At 38.1% G+C, this 23,855-nt stretch overlaps 1 protein-coding gene across 1 annotated transcript in view; it reads right to left on the reverse strand.

Annotated features, from left to right (window-relative positions):
* Positions 1-23,855, reverse strand: part of LOC134801637 (uncharacterized) — a 66,366-nt gene that overhangs the window by 15,716 nt on the left and 26,795 nt on the right. The window contains exon 5 of the mRNA XM_063774255.1: positions 871-1,128. Within this exon, the coding sequence (XP_063630325.1) occupies positions 871-1,128 (258 nt within the window). The remainder of the gene's footprint in view (positions 1-870; positions 1,129-23,855) is intronic.

Consider the following 23,855-nt stretch of genomic DNA (forward strand, 5'->3'; position numbering starts at 1 on the left):
AGGAACCTGAAAAAACGGTGTTTTGTAAACCATGATAAATTGCCAATGATTTCGATTTACCCCAAGCTAAAATTTTGTAACAACTTGATCATGCTAAAAGGGATGGCTCATAATCAACTGATACTGATGTTTATAGTACGATGATTAAAACTCAGCTTAATTACTGTGATCGGGGTTAAAGGGGATCATGCATGCGGATTTAAGCAAATTTTTAATTAATTTACCTATACAATTGGTTTTTGTGAAAACATTATAAATGGTTAATCTAATTGGTATATTGGTGTCCCAGCAGCTTTACTGAGATTCAACTAACCGTTGTCACTACTCACTCCTTTAAAACTAGATATCTACAAATATTAGAGTGGACCGTAAGGAGAGGCGGATTTAAAGGGCTTTAAAGCAACTAGGAGAGTCCCACTCTAAATCATGAATACTTATCTACGTAAAGCTTTACTCTGTGTTATCTCTCGAAAATCTTAAAAGCACTTTCTGGTTCGAAACCTACAGAATACTAAAAACTGTGGTAATTCTAAACATCTAGAAAGTGCTGTTAATACAGGGGTAAATAAAGAAGGGTTGGATGACATTACCACTGAGGGTTACATACATGTTGATGGTGCCGTAATATATGAATTCACCCGTGTCGTGTATGGTCTTGTAAATGATCCGGCTAACTGTACATCTTGTAAGCTGGATAAGTGAGTGTAACTTACGATATCTATGGTTAGTTGTTGTCAGTTCACAAAGTGTAAGTTAACTCGTTATACCAACTAGTTCATTTGGACGTCAACTAATCTCTCCCTTAGGAAGTTGAGTTTTTAATAATGAAGTCTAGAGATTGGCTTACGTACAAGAATAAACCATACGTACGGTTCTCATCAATATATCCTGGTCCGTAGACGGTCTTTGTGGCGTATAGCGGATCTTCACTCCCCCCCGGCTCGTGGTTCCAGCGGTGGTAATGGTGTCCGTGGGGGTTGTAGTGGGGGCTCGCGTATCGGTGGACGTGGCTCATTATTTTGTCGGGGGCGATCAGGTTCCCATCCTGTGTTATGGACATACCCCCGATCCACGAGGTCACGCCGGCCCCCGTCCGGTTCGGGTTCCGGCCGTCCGACATCAGTTTTACTGGAATGGCATCCATGGAATCGCTTAGCTGGGCTAGCTCGGGACCGAGCTGTGGCGCGACGGGACTCCGAGTACCTCAGAGACTATCGCGCACTAGCATCGGTAGCGAAACATCGATAAAAAATCTCACCCTACTGACGGTAAAGATAAAAAACGATCAAACATACAACGATATCGACAAACACTTATCGGGCAAAATTTTTAAAAACAATTTTGAATTTAGATTGGTATACCCGATTAAAGATTTTGAATAGCAAAGCCTTCGGACGGCAGTCCCATGAGAACTATTCGTCAAAGCCAAGTCTATGCCGCGCAGTAACCATAGAGATCGTATAGGAGATGCAGAAAGAAAACATGCAGTCATGCTCATCTCAAGACCTTCCGCTTTGGACTTGAGATGTAGGTGCGTCAGAATTACCCCATCCAAGTCCAAGGTGGAAACTAGGGAAAAGGGAAAACGGCAGTTCAACAATTCTAAAAGCATGCAGACATAAAGTAGGAGCGAAAAGTTGAGTTAATTACTATGTAAGTTATTATGAAATTGTATTAATTAGTAAGCTCGACTTGTATACAAACCGCTAACATAGCTAAAATTAAACTCCAATCAGAAATTCTCAAATTGGATTACCTTTCCTTTAAACAAGTTAAGAAGTGCTGATTTTCATTACAACTTTTATTGAATTAATGATGATTAAAAACTTTTTGTTGGTTAAAGGTGCTCGGTTGAGAAAATAACCTTTTCTGTGCTCTTCGTGATTATGTAGTGTAAAAAAACCTAACTGGAAACCGGAAAACGTAAGGCATCGTTCACCGGTACTCCACGCTCCTACCTTACGAAGCGAAGTGCAAAGCGTGCAGTGCGAGAGGCGACGAAATCCGACAGAGACACATAGAGAGAGAGAGAGAGAGAATGAGAGAGAGAAAGGGTGGGCGGCGGCTCACCGGGGCGGGGCCGCGGGGGTCGCGGGGATAGAAGAGCGGCGCGCAGGAGGCTGGCGGCGGCCGCGCGCGTCATCAGGCGAGTCCCATTCTCGGTGAGAAGCAGGATGGTACCATCCGGCGCAGCGTAGCGCGTGAGGGGAGGCGCACGCGCCGTCGGCCGGCGCGGGGCCTCGAACAGAGCGCGCACCGCCGGCGGGCAAGCGCCCCACGCCACCGCTGCCCCACAACCACGTTACCAAGAAAGGTACTACCAGCCAGGCCCAGTGCCAACCACCCTCGCTAGCCGCACTTCAGTAGCACCCTTAAGGAATAGACAAAAGGCACGCCGAGACCAAAGCTCTGTAAGGACATCTAAGATTCCTTAAGGGTGCTCCAGTAGAAGACAAGGTAGACGCCAGAACTAAGGTAGTGTTCGCCGCCACATCGACAATCATCTATTAACGGCAGTCCAGATACCATCACCATAGGCCGAAGGTGTCGGAAGCTAAGAGTTGAGGTAACTGCGGGCATTTGTACGGTGTGTGAGGTCAGGAGTACACTAAAAAGAAGCTCAGTGTCCGTGAAACATAAAAGTCAACAGCCTTGTGTGGTAAAGTAGTGATCTAAATCCAATCCTATGGCCTAGGCATCTAAATGGTGTGAAAAGAAAATAGGCACGTATATGAAAGGAATATAACACAAAATAAATACGAAACAGAACTAATTAAACACGTTGACGGCTATTGAAGTGAGTCTAGTACTCCTTGAAGCGTTAGACAGTGTAGTGTTATTGTTTGCTAGTTTAATATCTATTTCGTTGTTAGTATTATGATTTGTTTGATTTTGTTAGTTTGTTTTTGGTTAATTAAAAACATAAGGCACTAAAACGATTGTTTTGTATGCATATAAAGTAGAATACGTTGTGGAGTCCCGCAAGGCGCGGTGTTAGGTACAACCTTCTTGCACAGTCATAGGTGTTACATTTACATAATATTTCGCGTGTACCTATGCGTTGCCATTATATAAACACTTAAAGCTATATATACTATGTTAGTATAGCGAGTTTTGAGTGAGAAACGTTCCAATATCTGTAAGTAGAAAACACAAGCCAATGTTGGGGTTGTTAACAGCTGCAATCAAAGTTGCTGGCCGGTTCAACTTCCTGTACAGTATTGAGCAATGGCTCCCGGAAGCAACTATCTTGCTCCGCTTATTGCATTTCCTCCAATATAGTTAGAGTTCAATTTTGAAGCAAATTAACACAGGCACGTACCAAAAACCAGTCGATATGCAGAGTACGAATTCCAAGTTAGAGAGACGAAATTCCAATTAGCTCTATACTTGTTACGCAAACACAATTCAACTTTCCGGTCGGTTGTTTTAGACCAACACCTCACAAATGCATTGACCTAAATGGGTGCGATTTGATGCAAAAAAAAATACTGGTACGTAGTACTATTATTTATTCTGTGATACTGGTGTACCAGCAACACAGTTGCTTCGCTTGTAAATGCGGCGATAAACACGACCCTAAAATTAAACCACGTAATTTTAGATTTTTTTTCTAAATCTTACTAATCACGGAGCATTTAACTAATTGCAAGCGCAACATTGAATTTACGTTTTTCAGCCTTTTTGACGCTAAGTCAGATATGCTGATATTATAATATCGATGCAACAAAACACACCGGCAGCACGATTTATTAAAGTACAACCTTTTGTACCTTTGTGGTATGGAACCCTTAAAAGAACACATTAATTGACCGGAGCGTAGCGAAGGTCTACGTTTCGACTGGAGCATTTTGCTTTTGTATGTCCGGATGTTCTCCTCTACAGGTCGCAATTCTTAATCGAATCTCGTGAAATTTTGTGACTGGATTCTATGTCTAAAAATTTTTTTTTTGCCCGTCCGGTTTTTTTAATTTTTTTAAAATGGCGGAGTCGTGATAGCTCGCGCCTAAACAAATAGTGGTATCGGTACCATACGAGTGTTTTCTTTTTGAGATATGTTTATAGATTAAATGGCCAAAAATTCAGAAAATTTATTTCGCTGGTTTCGAAGGTATTGAGATATTTAATTTTAACTAATTTTAATTTGAGAAGGAGTAGCTAAATTTCGTCAACCCATCTAAGAACTATTTGGCTCAGTTTGTAAACGTTCGCTTTTTCTGTTTGCACAGAGGGTCTGGGTTCGATCGCCAGTAATTGTATGCTGGGATATTATAACTTTTTGTATTTTTTTACACATAAATTTCGTATTGTTTTTTTTTTATTTACTATATTTAAAGCTCTTAGCACCATGTTATTTAAAGCTCTGCTCGCGAGGTCTACAGCTCACAGAGCCACTAGTTTAACAGGTTTCAGCATTCTGCATATGTATGAGTACCTAAAATATTCAATTTCTCTTAACCATAACTGATCCTAATGCAGGGTTTGCTGCTTTGATTAATCACAGACGATGTTGACTACATAAAAACTTATAGAACCTAACATTACAAATCCCTACACTCCTTTCTGATGTGCAGTAGTCTCGCTGAACAAGTCATAGGACGCTATTCTCAGGCGAGCGATAATCTAGGCACGGACGTGTCCAGCATTAAGCACTGGAGGAGCTTTGTTTCGAGCGATGTGTATTTGTAGTAATTTAAACGGTTTTAGGATAGGTGCTTATATTGTCTAACAAAAGAGTGTACGTAAAGACCTAAAGTAGGTATACAATAATCTAATCATAAAAATACGTTTCTTTATTATTTGATTAGTCTTTTACCCTATTCTGATTTGCAGTAGTCTCGCTGAACAAGTCATAGGATGCTATTCTCAGGCGAGCGATAATCTAGGCACGGACGTGTCCGGCATTAAAAGCACTGGGGGGGGCTTTGTTTCGAGCAATTTGTATTTGTACTGTAGACGTGCGCGCCGCCGCCATAAGGAGTCAGCGCGCCGCCGCCGCCGCCGGTAGTGTAAAATTCGCGCCGAATATTTCTTTATAAGACAGTATTATGCAGCGTTAAAATATGTAATCTCCAAAACGTAATTCAAGACCAAAAAAAGTAAGAAAATGTTGCCACTGCAATAATTTGTTCGTAGAATAGTAAATTCCTTTTGATAAATAATCACGCTGAGATAATTTATTTATTAGTAATTTTACTCCTACTATTTAAAAATTACTTTTATTTACTTAATTTTACTTCAATACAAGACGCGCTAGTAAAAAGTGGCAACATTTTCTTACTTTTTTTGGTCTTGAATTACGTTTTGGAGTATAATAGGTTATAGTCCAATAATAAATAGTTGAAAATTATTGCGGGCGCCACTTCCTACGTAACTCTCACATTTTTGACGTAAAATACTTACTTAAACATGGCAATAATTTAGTACGGAAATTTTTTGGTTATATAATTTAATAAATATCTACCTACTATTTTATGTCGCACCAATACCATACTAACTATTTCTTATGTGGCAGTATGATTTACATAAAAATAAATAAATAAATATGTAAAACACATTTACAAAGTATAATGTCCAGTGTTTTAACCGTTGTCGATTTCACGACACTTTTGCTCCAAGTCCAGTATGTTAGACATTGCCAAGTATGCAAAGAGTAAAATTATCAAATTTTCTGGTAGTTTTTATGGTAAATAAATTAAAACAGAGGGATGTTAGGTGTTTCAAAACGTTTTAAAAAGTCATCACTTGTCGTATTACAACGTAATAAATGAACCAAATAGATAAAAAAATATTTTTACGGTTTTTTTTTCCTGTGCGTTCACCAAGACATCAAGAGACATACCCGATTTTATTTAAGAAATTTCTTACGAAAATATTGATAAAATTGCATGCATTATTGTAAAAACCATTGCTCAGATATTGCTGCAGCCTACGATACCCTAAGTTTGATTTAATGTTTAATAAATGACGTCAATGACTGGTAAAATTTTACCATCTACGAGCTATAAAGTTTTTGGAAAAATATAAAAATAATAGGTTTTACTAAAATTTATAACATAAGTTGACATTATCAGTAAGTGTATTTGTAACTTAAAAATTCAATTATTCTATATTTATTAAAAAAACCGGGCAAGTGCGAGTCGGACTCGCACACGAAGGGTTCCGTACCATTATCTATAAAAAACGGTCACCCATCCAAGTACTGACCCCGCCCGACGTTGCTTAACTTCGGTCAAAAATCACGTTTGTTGTATGGGAGCCCCACTTAAATCTTTATTTTATGCTGTTTTTAGTATTTGTTGTTATAGCGGCAACAGAAATACATCATCTGTGAAAATTTCAGCTGTCTAGCTATCACAGATCACGAGATACAGCCTGGTGATAGACAGACGGACGGACGGACGGACGGACAGCGGAGTCTTAGTAATAGGGTCCCGTTTACCCTTTGGGTACGGAACCCTAAAACCATGGATTTGACAATAAAAAAACCTTATGCACATAAAGTACTGTATATATACTCGGCAACGTCAAAAATACTGGACGTCTTTTCATTATGCGGCGTATCTTTTTATTTACACCGAACCTGGCAACATCCAACATATTTGACATACCTGTTTTTTTCGAAACTATTATAAATATATTTTAATCATGAGTTTTCTACAATATACAACCACATAATAAGATAACACCAAAAAAATGATACTTACACAGTTTTTAGGGTTCCGTACCCAAAGGGTAAAACGGGACCCTATTACTAAGACTTCACTGTCCGTCCGTCCGTCCGTCCGTCCGTCCGTCCGTCTGTCACCAGGCTGTATCTCACGAACCGTGATAGCTAGACAGTTGAAATTTTCACAGATGATGTATTTCTGTTGCCGCTATAACAACAAATACTAAAAACAGAATAAAATAAAGATTTAAATGGGGCTCCCATACAACAAACGTGATTTTTGACCAAAGTTAAGCAACGTCGGGAGTGGTCAGTACTTGGATGGGTGACCGTTTTTTGTTTGTTTTTTTTTCTTTTTTTTTGCATTATGGTACGGAACCCTTCGTGCGCGAGTCCGACTCGCACTTGCCCGGTTTTTTTGAGATTTCTTTACCTTGTCGATTTAAGGGTCAAGCGTAGCTTTTCATTACGTATACGTCTTAATATTGAAAAGTTGAAAAATTACGTTACGCCGCCGCCGTGGATTTTTTCGTGGCGCGCCGCCGCGCGATTTTTTTCGGCTGGCGCGCACGTCTTTATTTGTAGTAACTTAAAAGGTTTTAGGATCAGGTGCTTTTATTGTCTAACAAAACAGTGTACGTAAAGACATAAAGTATACAATAATCTAATCATAAAATATGTTTCTTTATTATTTGCTTAGTCATAGACTATGACTGAATAAGGAAATTCATATTATCCTTTCAAAAGCCTTTTACCCTATTCTGATCTGCAGTAGTCTCGCTGAACAAGTCATAGGACGCTATTCTCAGGCGAGCGATAATCTAGGTACGGACGTGTCCGGCATTAAGCACTGGGGTGGCTTTGTTTTGAACGTGTTGTATTTGTACTTTTAAGGTTATGCGATAAAGTATTATTGTCTAAACGGGGAATATATACGATGTTATTCAGTAAGTACGTAATAAATAAATATTTTATTGCATAAAACGACATACAAATAGGTATGTCAGTGGATAGAAGATATACATTAAACAAGTACAAAAGTGAACCTATTTAATTAAGTTGAAGGATCTCTTCCAGCTAACCTTATAAAATAAGGAAATAAACTATTCATAAATATTAATATTACCGGTGTCTGTCTGTACCTAATTTGCATGCAATACAAGTTTTCTATTTAGACCTAATGCTAATGAATGACTGCTTAAGCTTATCTAGTAAATAGTATCCCACCAAAAACATTCTGTAAAAAACTAGCCAAGTCTCGATGGAGCTGCTTGTTTATCTCTAAAAAGTAATGAAATCTAGACAAAGTCGTGCCAAGTCTAAGGTTCCTTACTGCGATTTCTTTATTATTATAGTTAATCTTGTGTGACTTGGCCGTTGAAGGGTACACAAAGGTACAAAACCAGGTGCTCCATGACACCATTGCACCAATCTGTCGCCAGAACCGCTACCCATTGACGATGGAAAATTGCCACTTGGAAAACGTTGATTCAATAACCAGTCAATTGTAGGCTTGATAAAGCTGCGTATTTCAATAATACTTATGTATAGGCGAGCCTAAAACAAACACTTCTTTTTGGTGCAATGGCAGATTGGTGCAATGGTGTCATGGAGCACCTGGTTTTGTACCCTTGTGTACCCTTCAACGGCCAAGTCACACAACATTAACTATAATAATAAAGACATCGCAGTAAGGAACCTTAGACTTGGCACGACTTTGTCTAGATTTCATTACTTTTTAGAGATAAACAAGCAGCTCCATCGAGACTTGGCTAGTTTTTTACAGAATGTTTTTGGTGGGATTTCACTTCTTTTTGTAGAAACGTGGGCATATTGATTGATTTTTTTATGTACCAATAGGAAAACGGGGCATTACCATATCTCTAATACAGCTGAGACCAGCTGAGGGTTCTTCATCAGATACTTCAGACCTTCGATTTTTGACATCAAATGAAGCGGCCCACCAAGTTGAATATTTTTTGTAAAGGCGGTATGTCGATCTCTAATAGTTTGGTTGGGCTCTTGTGTTTTCTAATCAGGGTGACCAGGTACTCCAGATCTTCGATTATCCTAGTTTTTATAGTTTTCCCTTTATGTGGCCATTAAACCCTAACTCTGTACCAAATTTCAGCTCGAGTTTATGGGAAGTACTAGTTCTATTCTGATGATCATGAGTGAGTGAGTGTTATAAATGCGAAACTTTGCTTTCGCTTAACTTCGGAACTAAATGACCTACAGACTTGAAATTTTGGATTTTAAGTATGTGATTACAGCTTACTGGATGACGAAATTTCTGCGTTCTGGTCTTATCCAGAGGTTCTCAAATAGGGGCCTGAAAATGCGGCGAAATGGTTCCAGTAAAGGATGGTACGGCAGTGTTTGCTTCGCGCTCGACTTGGCAGGGGCACTGCCGTGCCCCCCGACCTAACAAATATTATTGTAGAATTAAAGTTGTTGGATCGTGAAAATGAACACTTTTGTAGTTTACCATTTAAAAATTAAATTTACGGGTCATCAACACATTTTCCCTTTGAACTGGCACAATGAAATATTTTTGCCCAATTTACAATACTTGTTGGCTGTAAATATTGGTTGGTTGGCTGTTCGCATTGCTACTATTACAATCCCCGAATCAGAAAAAAATACAGCTTACAATTTAAACTATTTACCCAACTATTCATTATGACAAAGCTCAGCAAAAACATCTGCATTCAAAGCGAGCGCACTCGACATAAGTATTATCGCGCTTATAAACCACCACGTCCGCGCCATTTGTATACCGCTCTGAATAGTAGGAGATCTAAGGTCCACCACCTTGCATTTTGGAGACAAAGCAAACCGCTTGGAACAGGTGTTCCTGGGGGTGATTTGAGCTGATTAAGCCCGGTTGCCAAGAGGTTCCCCCCAGCAGGTGGGCAGGGGAGGGGGGGTAAAAGTGCCTCCGGCGCGCCTCACTCTAATCTTTATATCTGCATACATCTCGCAAGTATATCAAGTTTGGTGTCTTTTTCGTGTAATTCGAGGATGAAGAATTCATTTCTGTGACTAAATTTTCACTCACCCATACAAAAAATTCGAGAAATTCAAAATTCAAAAAAAATCTTTTAATTTTTTTTTCGTAAATCCTCTAAAAAATTTAAACTATGAGGATTTGCTCTAGAAAAAAAATACCTGTGAATAGCCCAGTTATCCTACTATACAGAATAGTAAACTTGTCAAACATTTTTTTTCATAACTCTGTTAAAAAAAAATGTTTTGTGTCGCGCGGCGTACCTGCATTGTAAGAGCGGTATGCAGCGTTTAGGATTTTTAAGTATGTTTAGATGATTTCTGTAAAGTTGTTATTCTTCTGGTTGTAGATTACATTAATAAATTACTTCTGGACGTGATATATATACAAGTATTAAATAAATATATAAATAAAGATGTTGGGAAAACTTTCGCCAACAGAGTTAAGTATTATAAATGTGATAAAATTAACATTATTATTTGTATGTCTTTTCCATATCTCGGGACCATGGGGTCCCGTACCTTTGGGAGGCGTACGTGGGGACAAAGCCAACAGCGCAGAGGCCCTTTAAGGCACGTTAATCTAAAAGCAAGGGATACATGTGGTGGATACTATCCCCGAACGCACAATGTGATACATCCGGAGATGGTCCCCGCCAGGTGCAAAGACTATTGCAGTGCAGCACTTTTGTGCTGCGATGGGAACTAAGGTCATGGGCTATAGATTTGAAAGTTGGATGGACTGGATAATGGGCCATGGGAGAGACTAGCGGACACCTGCCGTGACAATCAGTCTCAAAATTGTAAATGACAGGTGGTGACTCGCCAACTCATTGAGTGGGCCCCGCAATGGTCGCACGCACAGTGCGACAACAGGGCAACACTTTGGAGTGGCTGTGAGGTTGTCGAGAGGTGAATCTGCGGTAGCCAGATCCCGGTAATCCGGTCGCATTGACCAGCATTGATCTATTGTGACGGCCCTTTAAGTTCATTACTAATGCCCGTTGCATCCAGAAAGTTCCAGATTCTTTGGGTCGTAATGTTTTGTACCTCATAGTGTTGCACTACGTGTCGCCCTAGGTAGGTACTTCTTTTTGACATTAGTAGTCCACAAGAACAGAGAATGTGCATTGCAGTCTCCTCTGACTCCTGACAGAACCTGCATCCCGCAGCTTGTTTCTTGCCAATTTGAAACATATGTTTGTTCAACTTGCAGTGTCCAGTCAGTATTCTGGTCACCGCGCAGGTTTTGTGCCCTTTGAGTCTTAAAAGCTCCTTAGCAGTTTTGCTGTTGAACCCTTTGATCAGAGCTTTCGAGTGTTCTTGTCCTTTAACGAACTTCCACCAATCGATTGCTCTCGCTTTTTCTCAGTTGCTGAGCAGAGAATATGCATCTCGTTTGGTGCTTCCACAGAAGGGTTCTGGGCCGACCAGGGGTGTGTCTGCGCACTTTCTAGCAAGTTCGTCCGCTTCTTCGTTTCCGTTAATGTCGGAGTGCCCTGGTACCCATCTAAGTGTAACTTTGTTGGAGTAAGCCAGTGCATTTAGGTTTGTTTTACAGTTCTGGATTAGTTTTGAGTTTGACTCAAGGGATTCTAGTGCCAGCGGAGCAGCCTGGCTGTCTGAGTTGATGTAGATAAGCTGGTATCTTAGGTTTCTATCCAGGTTGATCTCCACACATTTGTTGACGGCGAAGACTTCTGCCTGGAAGATTGAGGCCAGAGTGCCCATGCTGACGCTAGCTCTGAGCTTAGATCTCTCACCATAGATCCCACATCCTACATCATTGCCTTTCTTAGAAGCATCTGTATACCAGATGTGGCTTCCCTCTTCGACGTACATTTGGTTGTTGATCTATTTGTCTCTAGGAGGTATTTCTACTGTGTACAGTTTGGTGAGATGACATTCGGTGTGCGTGTCATCAGTGGGCATCCTAAGGGCTCTATTCGCAAAAACCCAGGCCTTTAGGCTTTAATGCCTGAGAGCGCCATTTTGGCCTGTTTAGCGTGCATATTCTGTAGACGCACTGCTTGGCCTCCTTTTGCACCTGCAAGTGGAGTGGTATGATGTCCAGCAGTGCATCTAGGGCCGCTCCCGGTGTCGAGGAGTAGGCGCCTGTTACTGTTAAACAAGCCGTGCGTTGCAGGCTGTTTAGAGTGTCTATTGCTGTCTTTTGGCTGGTTTTGTTACACCAGACTGTGGAGGCGTAGGTGACAATTGGCCTCACTACCGCTGTGTATAACCACATAGCAATTTGGATCTTAAGCCCCATCTTGCTCCTGCCATTCGACAGCATGACCACATGGCCATTTTCGCTTTTTGTATAATGTTTCTCAGGTGAGGGTTCCAAGTTAACTTTTGGTCAAAGGTGACCCCTAGATACTTGACCTCTGCCGAGAACGGTATTATTTGTCCATTAAGTCTTGGTTTTGTGAGTTTATCGAGCTTCCGTTTCCTTGTGAATGGTTAAATGGCTATTACAGTCTTGCTCGGATCAATGGACAAGTCATTTTCTCTACACCATTTGAATATTATGTTTAGAGCTCCTTGCATTAGGTTGGATATTGTGTTGAGGCAAGGGCCTTTGACGATGACTACAAGGTCGTCGGCATATCCTTGTGTATCAAAGTCTTGGCCTGACATGATTGCAAGAAGTTGGTCCACTGCTAGGTTCCATAATATTGGGGATAAAACGCCTCCTTGTAGGCACCCTTTAGTGGTATAAAACTCATGCTCTATATATAGTATTGATGGTCAGAGTAGCTACTCTGTTCGAGAGCATGCTATGTACCCATCTGGTGGTTTCGTCTACTTCCTTTGATTTCATACTATTGAGTATGGTCTCTGTGGGCGTATTGTCGAAAGCACCTTCAACATCAAGGAACGCACATAGAGCGGTTTGCTTTTCCTCTAGGGTTTTCTGCACCTTATCAACCTGGTTGAAAATTATTTCGGCGACACGGCGGTTTTCAGTTGTGTCGCATGTTCCGGTGTAGGATTTGGTCTATGTTTGGGGACAGATTATAGCCCCTCAGCAACAGCCACTATACCCTGCTAACTGGGGCTGGTCCAAACAACATGGTTATTGGGAGCCCATATGGACAAGCCTACCTGCGGCGGCTGCTGCTTGTTTAGAGCTTATTCGTTGCCGCTGCAAAACAAAATGCGCAGGGAGGTGCAACTGCGTTAAAAAAAAACCTAAAATGCACAGTCCCATGGGCATGTAATGGCAATTACGAACAATATATATTTTATTTTAACCCGCATTTTTTGTCAAACATCTCCTATGTTAATTTTATCACATTTATAATACTTAACTCTATTAGCGAAAGTTTTCCCAACATCTTTATTTATATATTTAATTTATATTTGTATATATATCACGTCCAGAAGTAATTTTTTAATGTAATCTACCACCAGAAGTATAACAACTTATCAGAAATCATCTAAACATACTTAAAAATCCTAAACGTTGCATACCACTCTTACAATGCAGGTACGCCGCGCGACACAAAACATTTTTTTTAACAGAGTTATGAAAAAAAAAATGTTTGAAAAGTTTACTATTCTGTATAGTAGGAGAACTGGGCTATTCACAGGTATTTTTTTTCTAGAGCAAATCCTCATAGTATACATTTTATAGAGGATTTTCGAAAAAAAAACCTAAAGGTTTTTTTTTAATTTTGAATTTTTCCAATTTTTTGTATGGGTGAGTGAAAATTTAGTCACAGAAATGAATTCTTCATCCTCGAGTTATACGAAAATGACACCAAACTTGATATAGTTGCGAGATGTATGCAGATATAAAGCTTAGAGTGAGGCGAGCCGGAGGCACTTTTACCCCCCCCTCCCCTGCCCACCTACTGGGGGGAACCTCTTGGCAACCGGGCTTAATCAGCTCAGGTCACCCCCAAGAACACCTGTTCCAAGCGGTTTGCTTTGTCTCCAAAATGCAAGGTCCCCTTAGAAAACGGGACCTTAGATCTCCTGCTAGAAGATTGGCGCATTTTTCAAAATGGCCGCCGGAATAATTTTACGCTTTTAGTGTTGGAGGGTTTACTAGTAAGATCGGTAATAATAATACTAACAAAGATCCAATGTCTATAAAATAGGAATTTTGACGGCCTACTTATAATAAAAAGTACCTAATGGTCAATGCTTTTTCGATCTGATGCATATACGCTTGTATTCTGTATTTTTATTTTAACTTCTTATAAACATATTATGTTTGACGCCAATATCTGCCAACGTCTGTCTCTGGCTTCGTAGCTCTCCAACGAATGGACCGATTTGGATGCGGTTTTTTAAGTGCAGCGAGTTTCCTTGCGGCGGTTCATGGCTATGTTTGATAAAAATCGATCTAGCAGTTTGAAGAGTATCAGGTCTTTTCCAAAATTATATAAGGCATTTTGGGCACAAAATTGACTTTTTGGCATAATGCGTAGGGGGTTTATTAAATTTTTAATTTAATAGTTATTACTTTAAAGTCGGTGTACAGTTACATAACTTACAAGGACTCTATGCCATTTTGAAAGACAAGACAAACAAACGAGCAAAAACGAAGAAAAAAAAGTTCTAAAGCTTCTTTCTGTCAAAATATTTGGTCGTATCGGCTCTACAGAGTCTTCAGATAGCCGGTTTATTTTCCACCAGCCGAATATTTTGCCGCTTGGAAGTTGTAATTTGGGCAGGTGCGCGCTCCCACGGCTGAAAGCGGCCCGTGAAAGAGGGACCATTGTCTGACCAATGCCGCAGTGCACAGCCACAGTCACGGTACGTAAGGAATAGAATAGAAATCATTTATTCAGACAACACACCAATATTAATAACACATTACAAATACAAGGCAAAGATAAACAAAACAGTAGAAATAGAGATGTGAAGCCGAAATGGTCTCCACTCAGCAATGCAGCTGGCAATTAGCGTAGTAAACGGCGCTGGTTAAGCTGGTTTTCTGTGGAGCCAGCGACGTGCGGGACAGCATAGTACGGGACACGTTGTGGACCACTTGAATAAATAATAAGGCTAATCTTTCTTCTGTGAGTCTAATGATTCTCAGACTATGACAGTTCGAAGTTCGGCTAATAATTCTCTGGCCACGAGACAGTTCATATTAGGGCTAACAATTCCCGCATATCCCGAGAATTCGCGATTGTTCTTAGTGTTCTTACGGGTGTACTTTCGTTTGGGCCAAATACCTTTCGCCAAATTTCACTTCCCAAGAAACTTATCGCAATAGTTTCATTTCCCAAAGGAACCTTTAGCAAAGTTACACTTCGCATATAATTTATTTGGTTAAATTATCATTTGGCAAGATTTTACTTTGTCAAATGTTATTAGGACAAAAACTTATTTAGCAAACGTTTTGGTTGGACTGGAGCAAAGGGGTGGCTGGGACTTAGATTTTTTTTGACAAAGTGGTGTCACTATGACACTATTTTTAAATGATAGTAATGTGTAGATCACGTCAAAATAAGCATCTTTTATTGAAAAATATTTTCTCAAAAATAAAAAATGGCAGAGTTAGACGCCTCCAAAGATTGATGTTTTAAAGGGAGCTGGGACTTGGAAAATTTTCATCGAGAGTGGTGTCATTATGACATATATTTTAAATGATTGTAACGTATAGAACTCGTCAAAATAGGATACTTTTACTTGGGAAACTTTTTTCTAAAATTGAAAATGGCGGAGATAGACCGTTTAACATAACACTCTTTAAAGGCAAGTCGGTGTAGGTACGAAGGTACGACGACGAGCGAAGCGAGGAGGAGTGTTAGGTAGAACTGCGACCTTACAGTGCGCGAGCCGAGCGAGCGAAGCGAGCGTGCCGCGGCAGCGGCCGGCGAAGCGCCGGTACCGACTTCTTTATAATAAAGTCCCAGCTCCCTTTATGCAAGTAAGTTATGCTTAATGATATAATGATACATTTGACTAAATAATACTTGGTAAAATGAAACTTGTCCAAGTAATTATTTGCTAAACAATAACTTGCCAAAAAAGACTATTGCTAACTGAAAAATTGCGATAAGTTGTTTTGCCAAACATTTTTTTGGGAAATGATAATTTGGGAAACATAGTTTGGGATGTGATACTTTGGGAAACGTTTTTGGCCCATTCGTTAGTAAACCGTTCTTACGTCCTGCCTTTTGAAGAACAGCATAGTTTTCTATTATGATAATCACAACAACAGTTCTTTCTTCGATGTATGTGTATTTTCTTTCGTCATAATTTAGAAGTAATCAACCAAACATTGTCCATTTTTAAAAGCTTTTTATTAACTTGCAATGTATCTAATAATATGTAACTAACTATGTATGTTTGTACGGGTCAACTTTGCCAGTTAAATTTGACCCACTTCCCGGTTTCCGATGAAGCTGAAAATTTGCACACATATCATACGTAAGGCCTACTGTCCACGAGGCGTAGCTGCATAGACGCTGCATGCATCGCCGTGCAGCATTCATGCAGCCCGGCGTACTGACGTTGTCCACGAAGCGTAGCGTAAGCGTAGCGTAAGCGTATCGTAGCCTGCATTTTCTTTCATTCGTTATCATGTCGTCCAGTGATGAAGACGTTATTTTGGCCTATTATTATCTTCGAAGTCGGCGACGACGCCGTTTATATTGGATACATCCATATATATAAAGAAACATACATTGTAGACTGTTCGTAGCTGCAAGAAAACTATCAGCAGATGACAACGTACTTTATTCATTTTATAGAATTAGTAAAAGGACCTTTCAGAATTTACTGGACATTATTGTACAGACACGGATATTTTTCCACTATTTGCACAAACTTTGCAGCCGTTCCCGCCATTTTTTCTCACAAATACTCAACGTGCTGTTCCGTGCGATGCAGCCCGGCGTATAACACGCGGTACGCCCGGCGGCATGAAGCTTGCATGCAGCGTCGCTGACGCGACATTGCTGCTCCGTGGACAGAGTTGTGCGGTTTTGTATGTAAGCTGCAAGCAAGCGTACACCAAGCGTACAATGACGAATACGCGTCTATGCAGCTACGCTTCCGTGGACAGTAGGCCTAAGTCGGGCGACAATGCAATATTATGATACCATCGAGCTGATCTGATCATGGAGACAGGAGGTGGCCATAGGAACTCTGCGATAAAACAACGCAACCTAATTGTATTTGAGGTTTTTAGAATTGTCATAATAAGTATTAGTTGCCCGTGGAAAGAAAAGTACCGTCATCGATAAAAGCTTGTACCAAAAATGATTTTTTTGCCAAAAACTTATTAACACTGTGAATTTGCTCAAGGGCGTTGTTACTGTTTAAGACTGTGTACTCTCCGCATGTTTTCTATAGCCCAGCCCAAACTAATGTGCCGGTTAACTGACGAGGTTTAATTTCACACAGACGCCATTGTTCCATATAAAATAATAAACCTTTTCCTACAGAAATTCACGAGAATTTCTAATATTCTTTGTATTCGAAGTACTAAAAGCCGCGGTAAGTTAATGTATCTATAAAGTTATAAACTATACAAGTTTAACGTTCCTATTTATTCTAAGAAGTACTAGGTATTCTTCGAAACTATGAATCCTTTAGATTCCTAAATAAAAGAGTTTTTAAACCTATTATCCTATTTTTGCGTTTTATGCATTTTAAAACTGTTATAAAATCCTAGTTAATGTCACCTTGTAGCTAAGTCAAAAAGAATTGATTGATCTAAACTTTCCAATTAAACTTTCACGATTTTTACTCATACTCTACTATTTACAACGACGGGAGTTTTTAATCGCGTAAAATTAAGTTTTAAATTTACCTCTGACGTTTCGAGGACGGCGTTGTCCCCGTGGTCTCGGAGAAGGAATTTAAAACTTAATTTTATTATATTAAGTCCCGTCGTTGTGAATAATAAATAATTGAAATATGTTTACAAAATCGATTATAAAGAACATTAACATTTTAATAACGACCAAAACAAGACTTATTGTGATTTTGTTTTATATTAGTGTTGTTTAAAAAAGAGACTATCTGTAGGAATAATATGAATAATACAAGTACTGTCATTCTTGTGTTTCGTTTAAATATTCTTGCTTGAATTTCAAATATATTTGCTTTTATTTATTGTAAAGTTCTTTTTTGTTATGTCGTTGTTATATAGTAAAAAAAGATGATCAATTGGTCATTCGTCATTCTAAATATTACATACCTATTTCTGATTCTGGCCTGAAAAGAGTGGTGGATATTAGACGAAACAGCAAAACTTGAGTGGAGTGAAACATGTCGAGCGTTTTTCGACTTAAAATACGTGAGTGACCCGTTTTTAATACTTATATTTAATATGAAACAGCAAAACGTTTATTACCCCTCTTGCATAGAAGATAGGTTCATAACATAAATAGAAGGTATGCTACATATATGAAAGTATTGTATGTCTATTATTTTGAATAACAAAATTAAATTAATTCAATAAAATATCTTTGTACGCGATGGCACAAGGTAGAAAATGAAGTAAGACTTAAAACAAAGAACTGAAGTCAATCCAATTAAAAGGAAACGGATTGTATTAAATATTAATTGATTCAATGGCGACGAGTATTCAGATTTTTCAATTTGAAAGACAATTAAATTTTGTTGGATTGACCTAAATCTACGTTGCTTATCCCACGACTAGTGTTTTTATAATTTTTACATATTACTTTCATATAGATTCACCGCGTATATTTGTTTGTAAATAATAATATGTTTGTTTCAAATCTTATAACTTAAATATGGACCATTTCCTGGTAACCGATTCAGCTAAAATTTGGAAAACTTCCTTAGCATGGAGCTGATCTGATGAAGCAGTCGGAAGGTAGCAAACGGAACTACTCGATGACAAAACAAACACATCGAGTCTAGGTTTATTTAGAGATGCCTCGAGACTTTTGAGAAGTACTCGATAGAAGAAGATCCAAAAGAGTCAAGTAAAAAAAAAACAAGAATCTAAATACATAGATACTCCACAACCGCCACACAAGAATCAAATTTTCAAACATAAAGTGCCTGAGGTACAATGGGCTGTGGACTTTTCAGGATTATCGCATATCGCAAAGAAAATTAGTAAGTACGCATTGTCAGAAAAGGAATTCTAAAAGAAAATGTTATGTACATATCTATGTACTACAGTTTTTAAAATTATATGACCTGCTCAAGTAACACTAAGGTTAGATTTTCACAATTTTTTTGAGACTGGTTCCCATTTGCATTAACTACGTCCAATTCTTCCATGCACACAGTTCCGGAAAACTGTTCCAGAGATCTCAATCACCTGTTTACTTGCCCCAATCCGCCGTGTCAATATTTGCACACAAATGTTGGCAAATTCCAGTTTCTGAGCGATTTCCTTTTGTCTCGGCCCACTCCAATTACAGGGCCACAAATATTTGGCAAACAAACAGAAGGAATGTGGAGTGAAAAATTACGGGGCGCGAAATTAGTGGGGGGAAACAAAATGGTGGCTTTTGCGATACAAATATAGAGTTCATCTGTGCTGGCTTGGCTTTGGACTGACATAATGTTGGGGTGTCACTAATATCCAAGTGAGACCCTGGGGTATTTTTGTGCTTTTGACTTTGGAATCGTCACAATTAGAAGCAATGAAAACGGGTTGTTTTTTATCGACATTCTTTTTATTTTATTGCTCGTGTAGGTAAATACAATTTTAGAAGTGTCGAACCGAAACCGGATTTTTTGTCAAAATCGAAACCGAACCTTCGGTTTTTACATGATTTTTATGCAGATACCTGCCGAAACCGACCTTCGCACACAAATTTTTAGAACATAGAAATTACTTACCATTGTTCCCGACAATTTTTTTAATGGTCGGTCGTCTATTATTTTATCAAGATTTCAGAATCCATTTCCAGATTTCGCATTAGGTACTTATTCAAAATCTAGATCTCCTTTATTCTTGGATTTTACAGTCCGACTTTACAGGGAGTTAGAGAAACTCATTACCTATTCTATAAATTTTGGAGGAAGGAATAGTTGAAAGCCGAAGCACGAAAGGATATCCTTTTGCAGCTTTAGCTGGGTATGAATGAAATACTAAATGCTATTCCATTAAACGAGGTTAAAAAACAGTTAAATAATAATAAAAGTCTAGCAGGTTATTTATTGGGAAGCAAACCGAATACGAATACGTCAAACGTTAATTTTCGAATTACCCTCATGAATAATTAACCCGGATCGGTACCGGAAGCCGCCATTTTGTTTTGGGGGCTCATTAATGTTGCATCCGTCTTTGGTTTTGACGTCAGAGGGGGCCCGTTTGAGATCGATCCCTGAATTCGTATTGCGGGCTGCTTATTATGCGATTGAATCGGCGACGCAAGATAATATAGACGAAGCTCTCAGTACATTTTTGGCTTCGAAACACGGACTATATAACTGACATTCATCTAGAATGGAATAGAATAGAATAGAATAGAATAGAATAGAATAGAATAGAATAGAATAGAATAGAATAGAATAGAATAGAATAGAATAGAATAGAATAGAATAGAATAGAATAGAATAGAATAGAATAGAATAGAATAGAATAGAATAGAATAGAATAGAATAGAATAGAAAATATTTATTTGGCCTAAAAACATACATTAGGTACAGCAAATTATATAAGTACAAAAAAAACGTACACCAAATAGGATGCCGCTCAGCATAAGCAGTGTCTGTAAGACACGGCGCTGGTTTTCAGGGCACCCAAAATTAAAACTAAAACTTAAACTTAAAACTAATATAGAAACAGAACAAGACAGAACACGAGTAAAAAAGAAGGGGAGAGAGAGAGAGAGAGAGAGAGACCTCATTTATTTCTCATAGTAGTCATAGTTCACAAATATGTTTTTTTGTTTTGGAATATGTCCGCTTAGTTATAAACTTTGTTGGGTTGCGAGTAAATACTGTTTTAGGTTGTACTTAAAAGAGGTAACGGATTTAACGGATTTCTGACTCATATCGGCACTATATGTGTCAGATGAGGTGATATACTTTGAAAAAGTTTCGTATCTCACACTATAGTCTGTTCGAGAAACGGAAAACGGTGAAAAATAGAGATAATACTCCTAAAAATACGTGTGATACCTCATTAGATTCGTAATGATGTCTAGAAAAATGTATTCGAAGCGTGTATTAGCACACAAACAATTACAAAAGTTATTAACAAAAAAAGGGAGAAAAAAGTAGATTTTTCTTATTTCCCAAATATCTCAAAAAGTATTAATATTTAAGAAACCAAAATTAATATTATAAAAGAGGAGGATATTTCCAATCAAACATTCCATACTTCCAGAACTGTATCTCCATTATTTATACCTACTTTTTATTTAACGCTGAACACAGCCCTCTGCGCCTCATTTTCGGGAAACGCGCGCGGCGTGAAAAAGCGATTACGTAACATTAAATATAATTTTAAAGGTATTAAATATTCATTGAAAAAAAAAATGGTGTATTTAAAACATGTCAACAAATGTAATGCTTGTAGAAATTTATCTTAAACTTATTTTTTCAACAAGTTAGGCAATTGTTAATGGCTGCTATTTAACTGATCACCAGATTTAGTAAAATTTAATACCAAAAAAATCTATTTTACCACCCTAAAATAATAAATGATCACCAAAATTATAACACCATTTTAATGTGAAATGATTACCTATTTTATTACATTTTACTATCCTATTAAAGGAAATGACACCAAACTAATCATTACTAACCCAAAAATAGTAACTGATTACCAAATTTCAAACCCCATTTTAATGTGAAATAATAACCAAATTTTTACATCTTGCTATCCTATTAAAGAAAATGATACCAAAATAATCATTGTTAACCCAAAAATAGTAAATGACCACCAAAATTAGAACTCCATTTTAATGTAAAATTATAACCAAATTTTTAAATCTTGCTATCCTGTTAAAGCAAATTACTCCAAAATAATCATTGTAAACCCAAAAATAGTAAATGACCACCAAAATTGTAACCACATTTTAATTAAAAATGTGCAAATATTGAATATACCTATCGTTATCCTATTAATTAATCCACTTCGTCACCTTTTTCTAGTAGCATGTTATTTCTGTAACAGTCGCAGTTCTAACCTAACCTAACCCACTATTCTAGTAGCATTTCGTTTCTGTATGGGTCGCGGTTCAAACCTAACCTAACCCACTTTTCTAGTAGCATTTCTTTTCTGTAAGGGTCGCAGTTCAAACCTAACATAACCCACTTTTCTAGTAGCATTTCTTTTCTGTAAGGGTCGCAGTTCAAACCTATCGTAACCCACTTTTCTAGTAGCATTTCTTTTCTGTAAGGCTCGCAGTTCAAACCTAACCTAACCCACTTTTCTAGTAGCATTTCTTTTCTGTAAGGGTCGCAGTTCAAACCTAACCTAACCCACTTTTCTAGTAGCATTTCTTTTCTGTATGGGTCGCAGTTCAAACCTAACCTAACCCACTTTTCTAGTAGTATTTCTTTTCTGTAAGGGTCGCAGTTCAAACCTAACCTAACCCACTTTTCTAGTAGCATTTCTTTTCTGTAACAGTCGCAGTTCTAACCTAACCTAACCCACTTTTCTAGTAGCATTTCGTTTCTGTAAGGGTCGCAGTTCAAACCTAACCTAACCCACTTTTCTAGTAGCATTTCGTTTCTGTAAGGGTCGCAGTTCAAACCTAACCTAACCCACTTTTCTAGTAGCATTTCGTGTCTGTAAGGGTCGCAGTTCAAACCTAACCTACTCTACTTTTCTAGTAGCATTTCGTTTCTGTGAAGGACGCAGTTCCAACGTAACCTAACCCACTTTTCTAGTAGCATTTCGTTTCTGAAAGGGTCGCAGTTCAAACCTAACCTAACCTACTTTTTTAGCAGCATTTCGTTTAAGTAAGGGTCGCAGTTCTAACCTAACCTAACTCACTTTAATAGTAGCATTTCGTTTCTGTAAGGGTCGTAGTTCAAACCTAACCTAACCCACTTTTCTAGTAGCATTTCGTTTCTGTAAGGGTCGCAGTTCAAACCTAACCTAACCCACTTTTTTAGCAGCATTTTGTTTCTGTAATGGTCACAGTTCAAACCTAACCCACTTTTCTAGTATCATTTCGTTTCTGTATGGGTCGCAGTTCAAATCGAACCTAACCCATGACTTTTCTAGTAGCATTTCGTTTCTGTATGGGTCGCAGTTGAAAGCTAACCTAACCCACTTTTCTAGTAGCATTTCGGTTCTGTGACGATCGCAGTTCTAACCTAACCTAACCCACTTTTATAGTAGCATTTCGTTTGTGTAAAGGTCGCAGTTCAAACCTAACCTAACCCACTTAACTGATAGCAGTTTAACCTACTTTTCTAGTAGCATAACGAAATGCTATTAGAAAAGTAGGTTAGGTTAGGTAGGTATGCGGTGCGGGGTACGGGGGTTTGAGCGGGAGGGGCTAGTAATTTTGGCATCAGTTTACTTTATTTGGTAATATGTATACATTTTTTGGTAATCATAGTGGTTTATTTAGGTGAAAATATCGCAATAATTTGGTCTTCAAGATTTGGTGATCATTAATGATTTTTGGTGATCATTCAATATATTTGGTATTTGAATACAAATTGTAGTGCAGTCGTAATTAAAACGGTGGTGTTTTTGTATTTTTAGGCCTTATTTTTTTGGTGTTCAGTAATTTTTTTTGGTAAGCATGATTTTTTTATTTAGGGTACCAAAGTATTTTTTGGTGGTCATTATATTTGTAGCCATTGTTAATGAACAAAATTTTCTCGAAATTCCTTCTTTATTGAAAACGAAAAAAAAATGTTTAAATAACTATTGTAAAATTTCGTCGCTTTCTAGAGCCCTTCTCATATTCTTGCTTAATAAGATCACGTTATAAAAGTTCTGAAAAAATTAATAGTTTGGTTATAATATTGTTTTATATTTTACAATTTTACCTTGATTTTTCGTTTTTCGACAATTTTCTATGTTATTCTAAAACTTATTTTAAGCAAACTATTAACTTTATTAAAACTTTTATAATGTGATCTTATTAAGCATGTATATGAGAAGGGCTCTAGAAAGCGACAAAATATTACAATAGTTGTTTATAAAATTTTTTTCGTTTTCAATAAAGAAGAATGTTCGAGAAAATTTTGTTGATTAACAATTGCATAACTTATTGAAAAAATAACTTTAAGATAA

The sequence above is a fragment of the Cydia splendana genome, chromosome 22, assembly GCF_910591565.1.
Source record: "Cydia splendana chromosome 22, ilCydSple1.2, whole genome shotgun sequence".
Lineage (NCBI taxonomy): Eukaryota > Metazoa > Arthropoda > Insecta > Lepidoptera > Tortricidae > Cydia > Cydia splendana.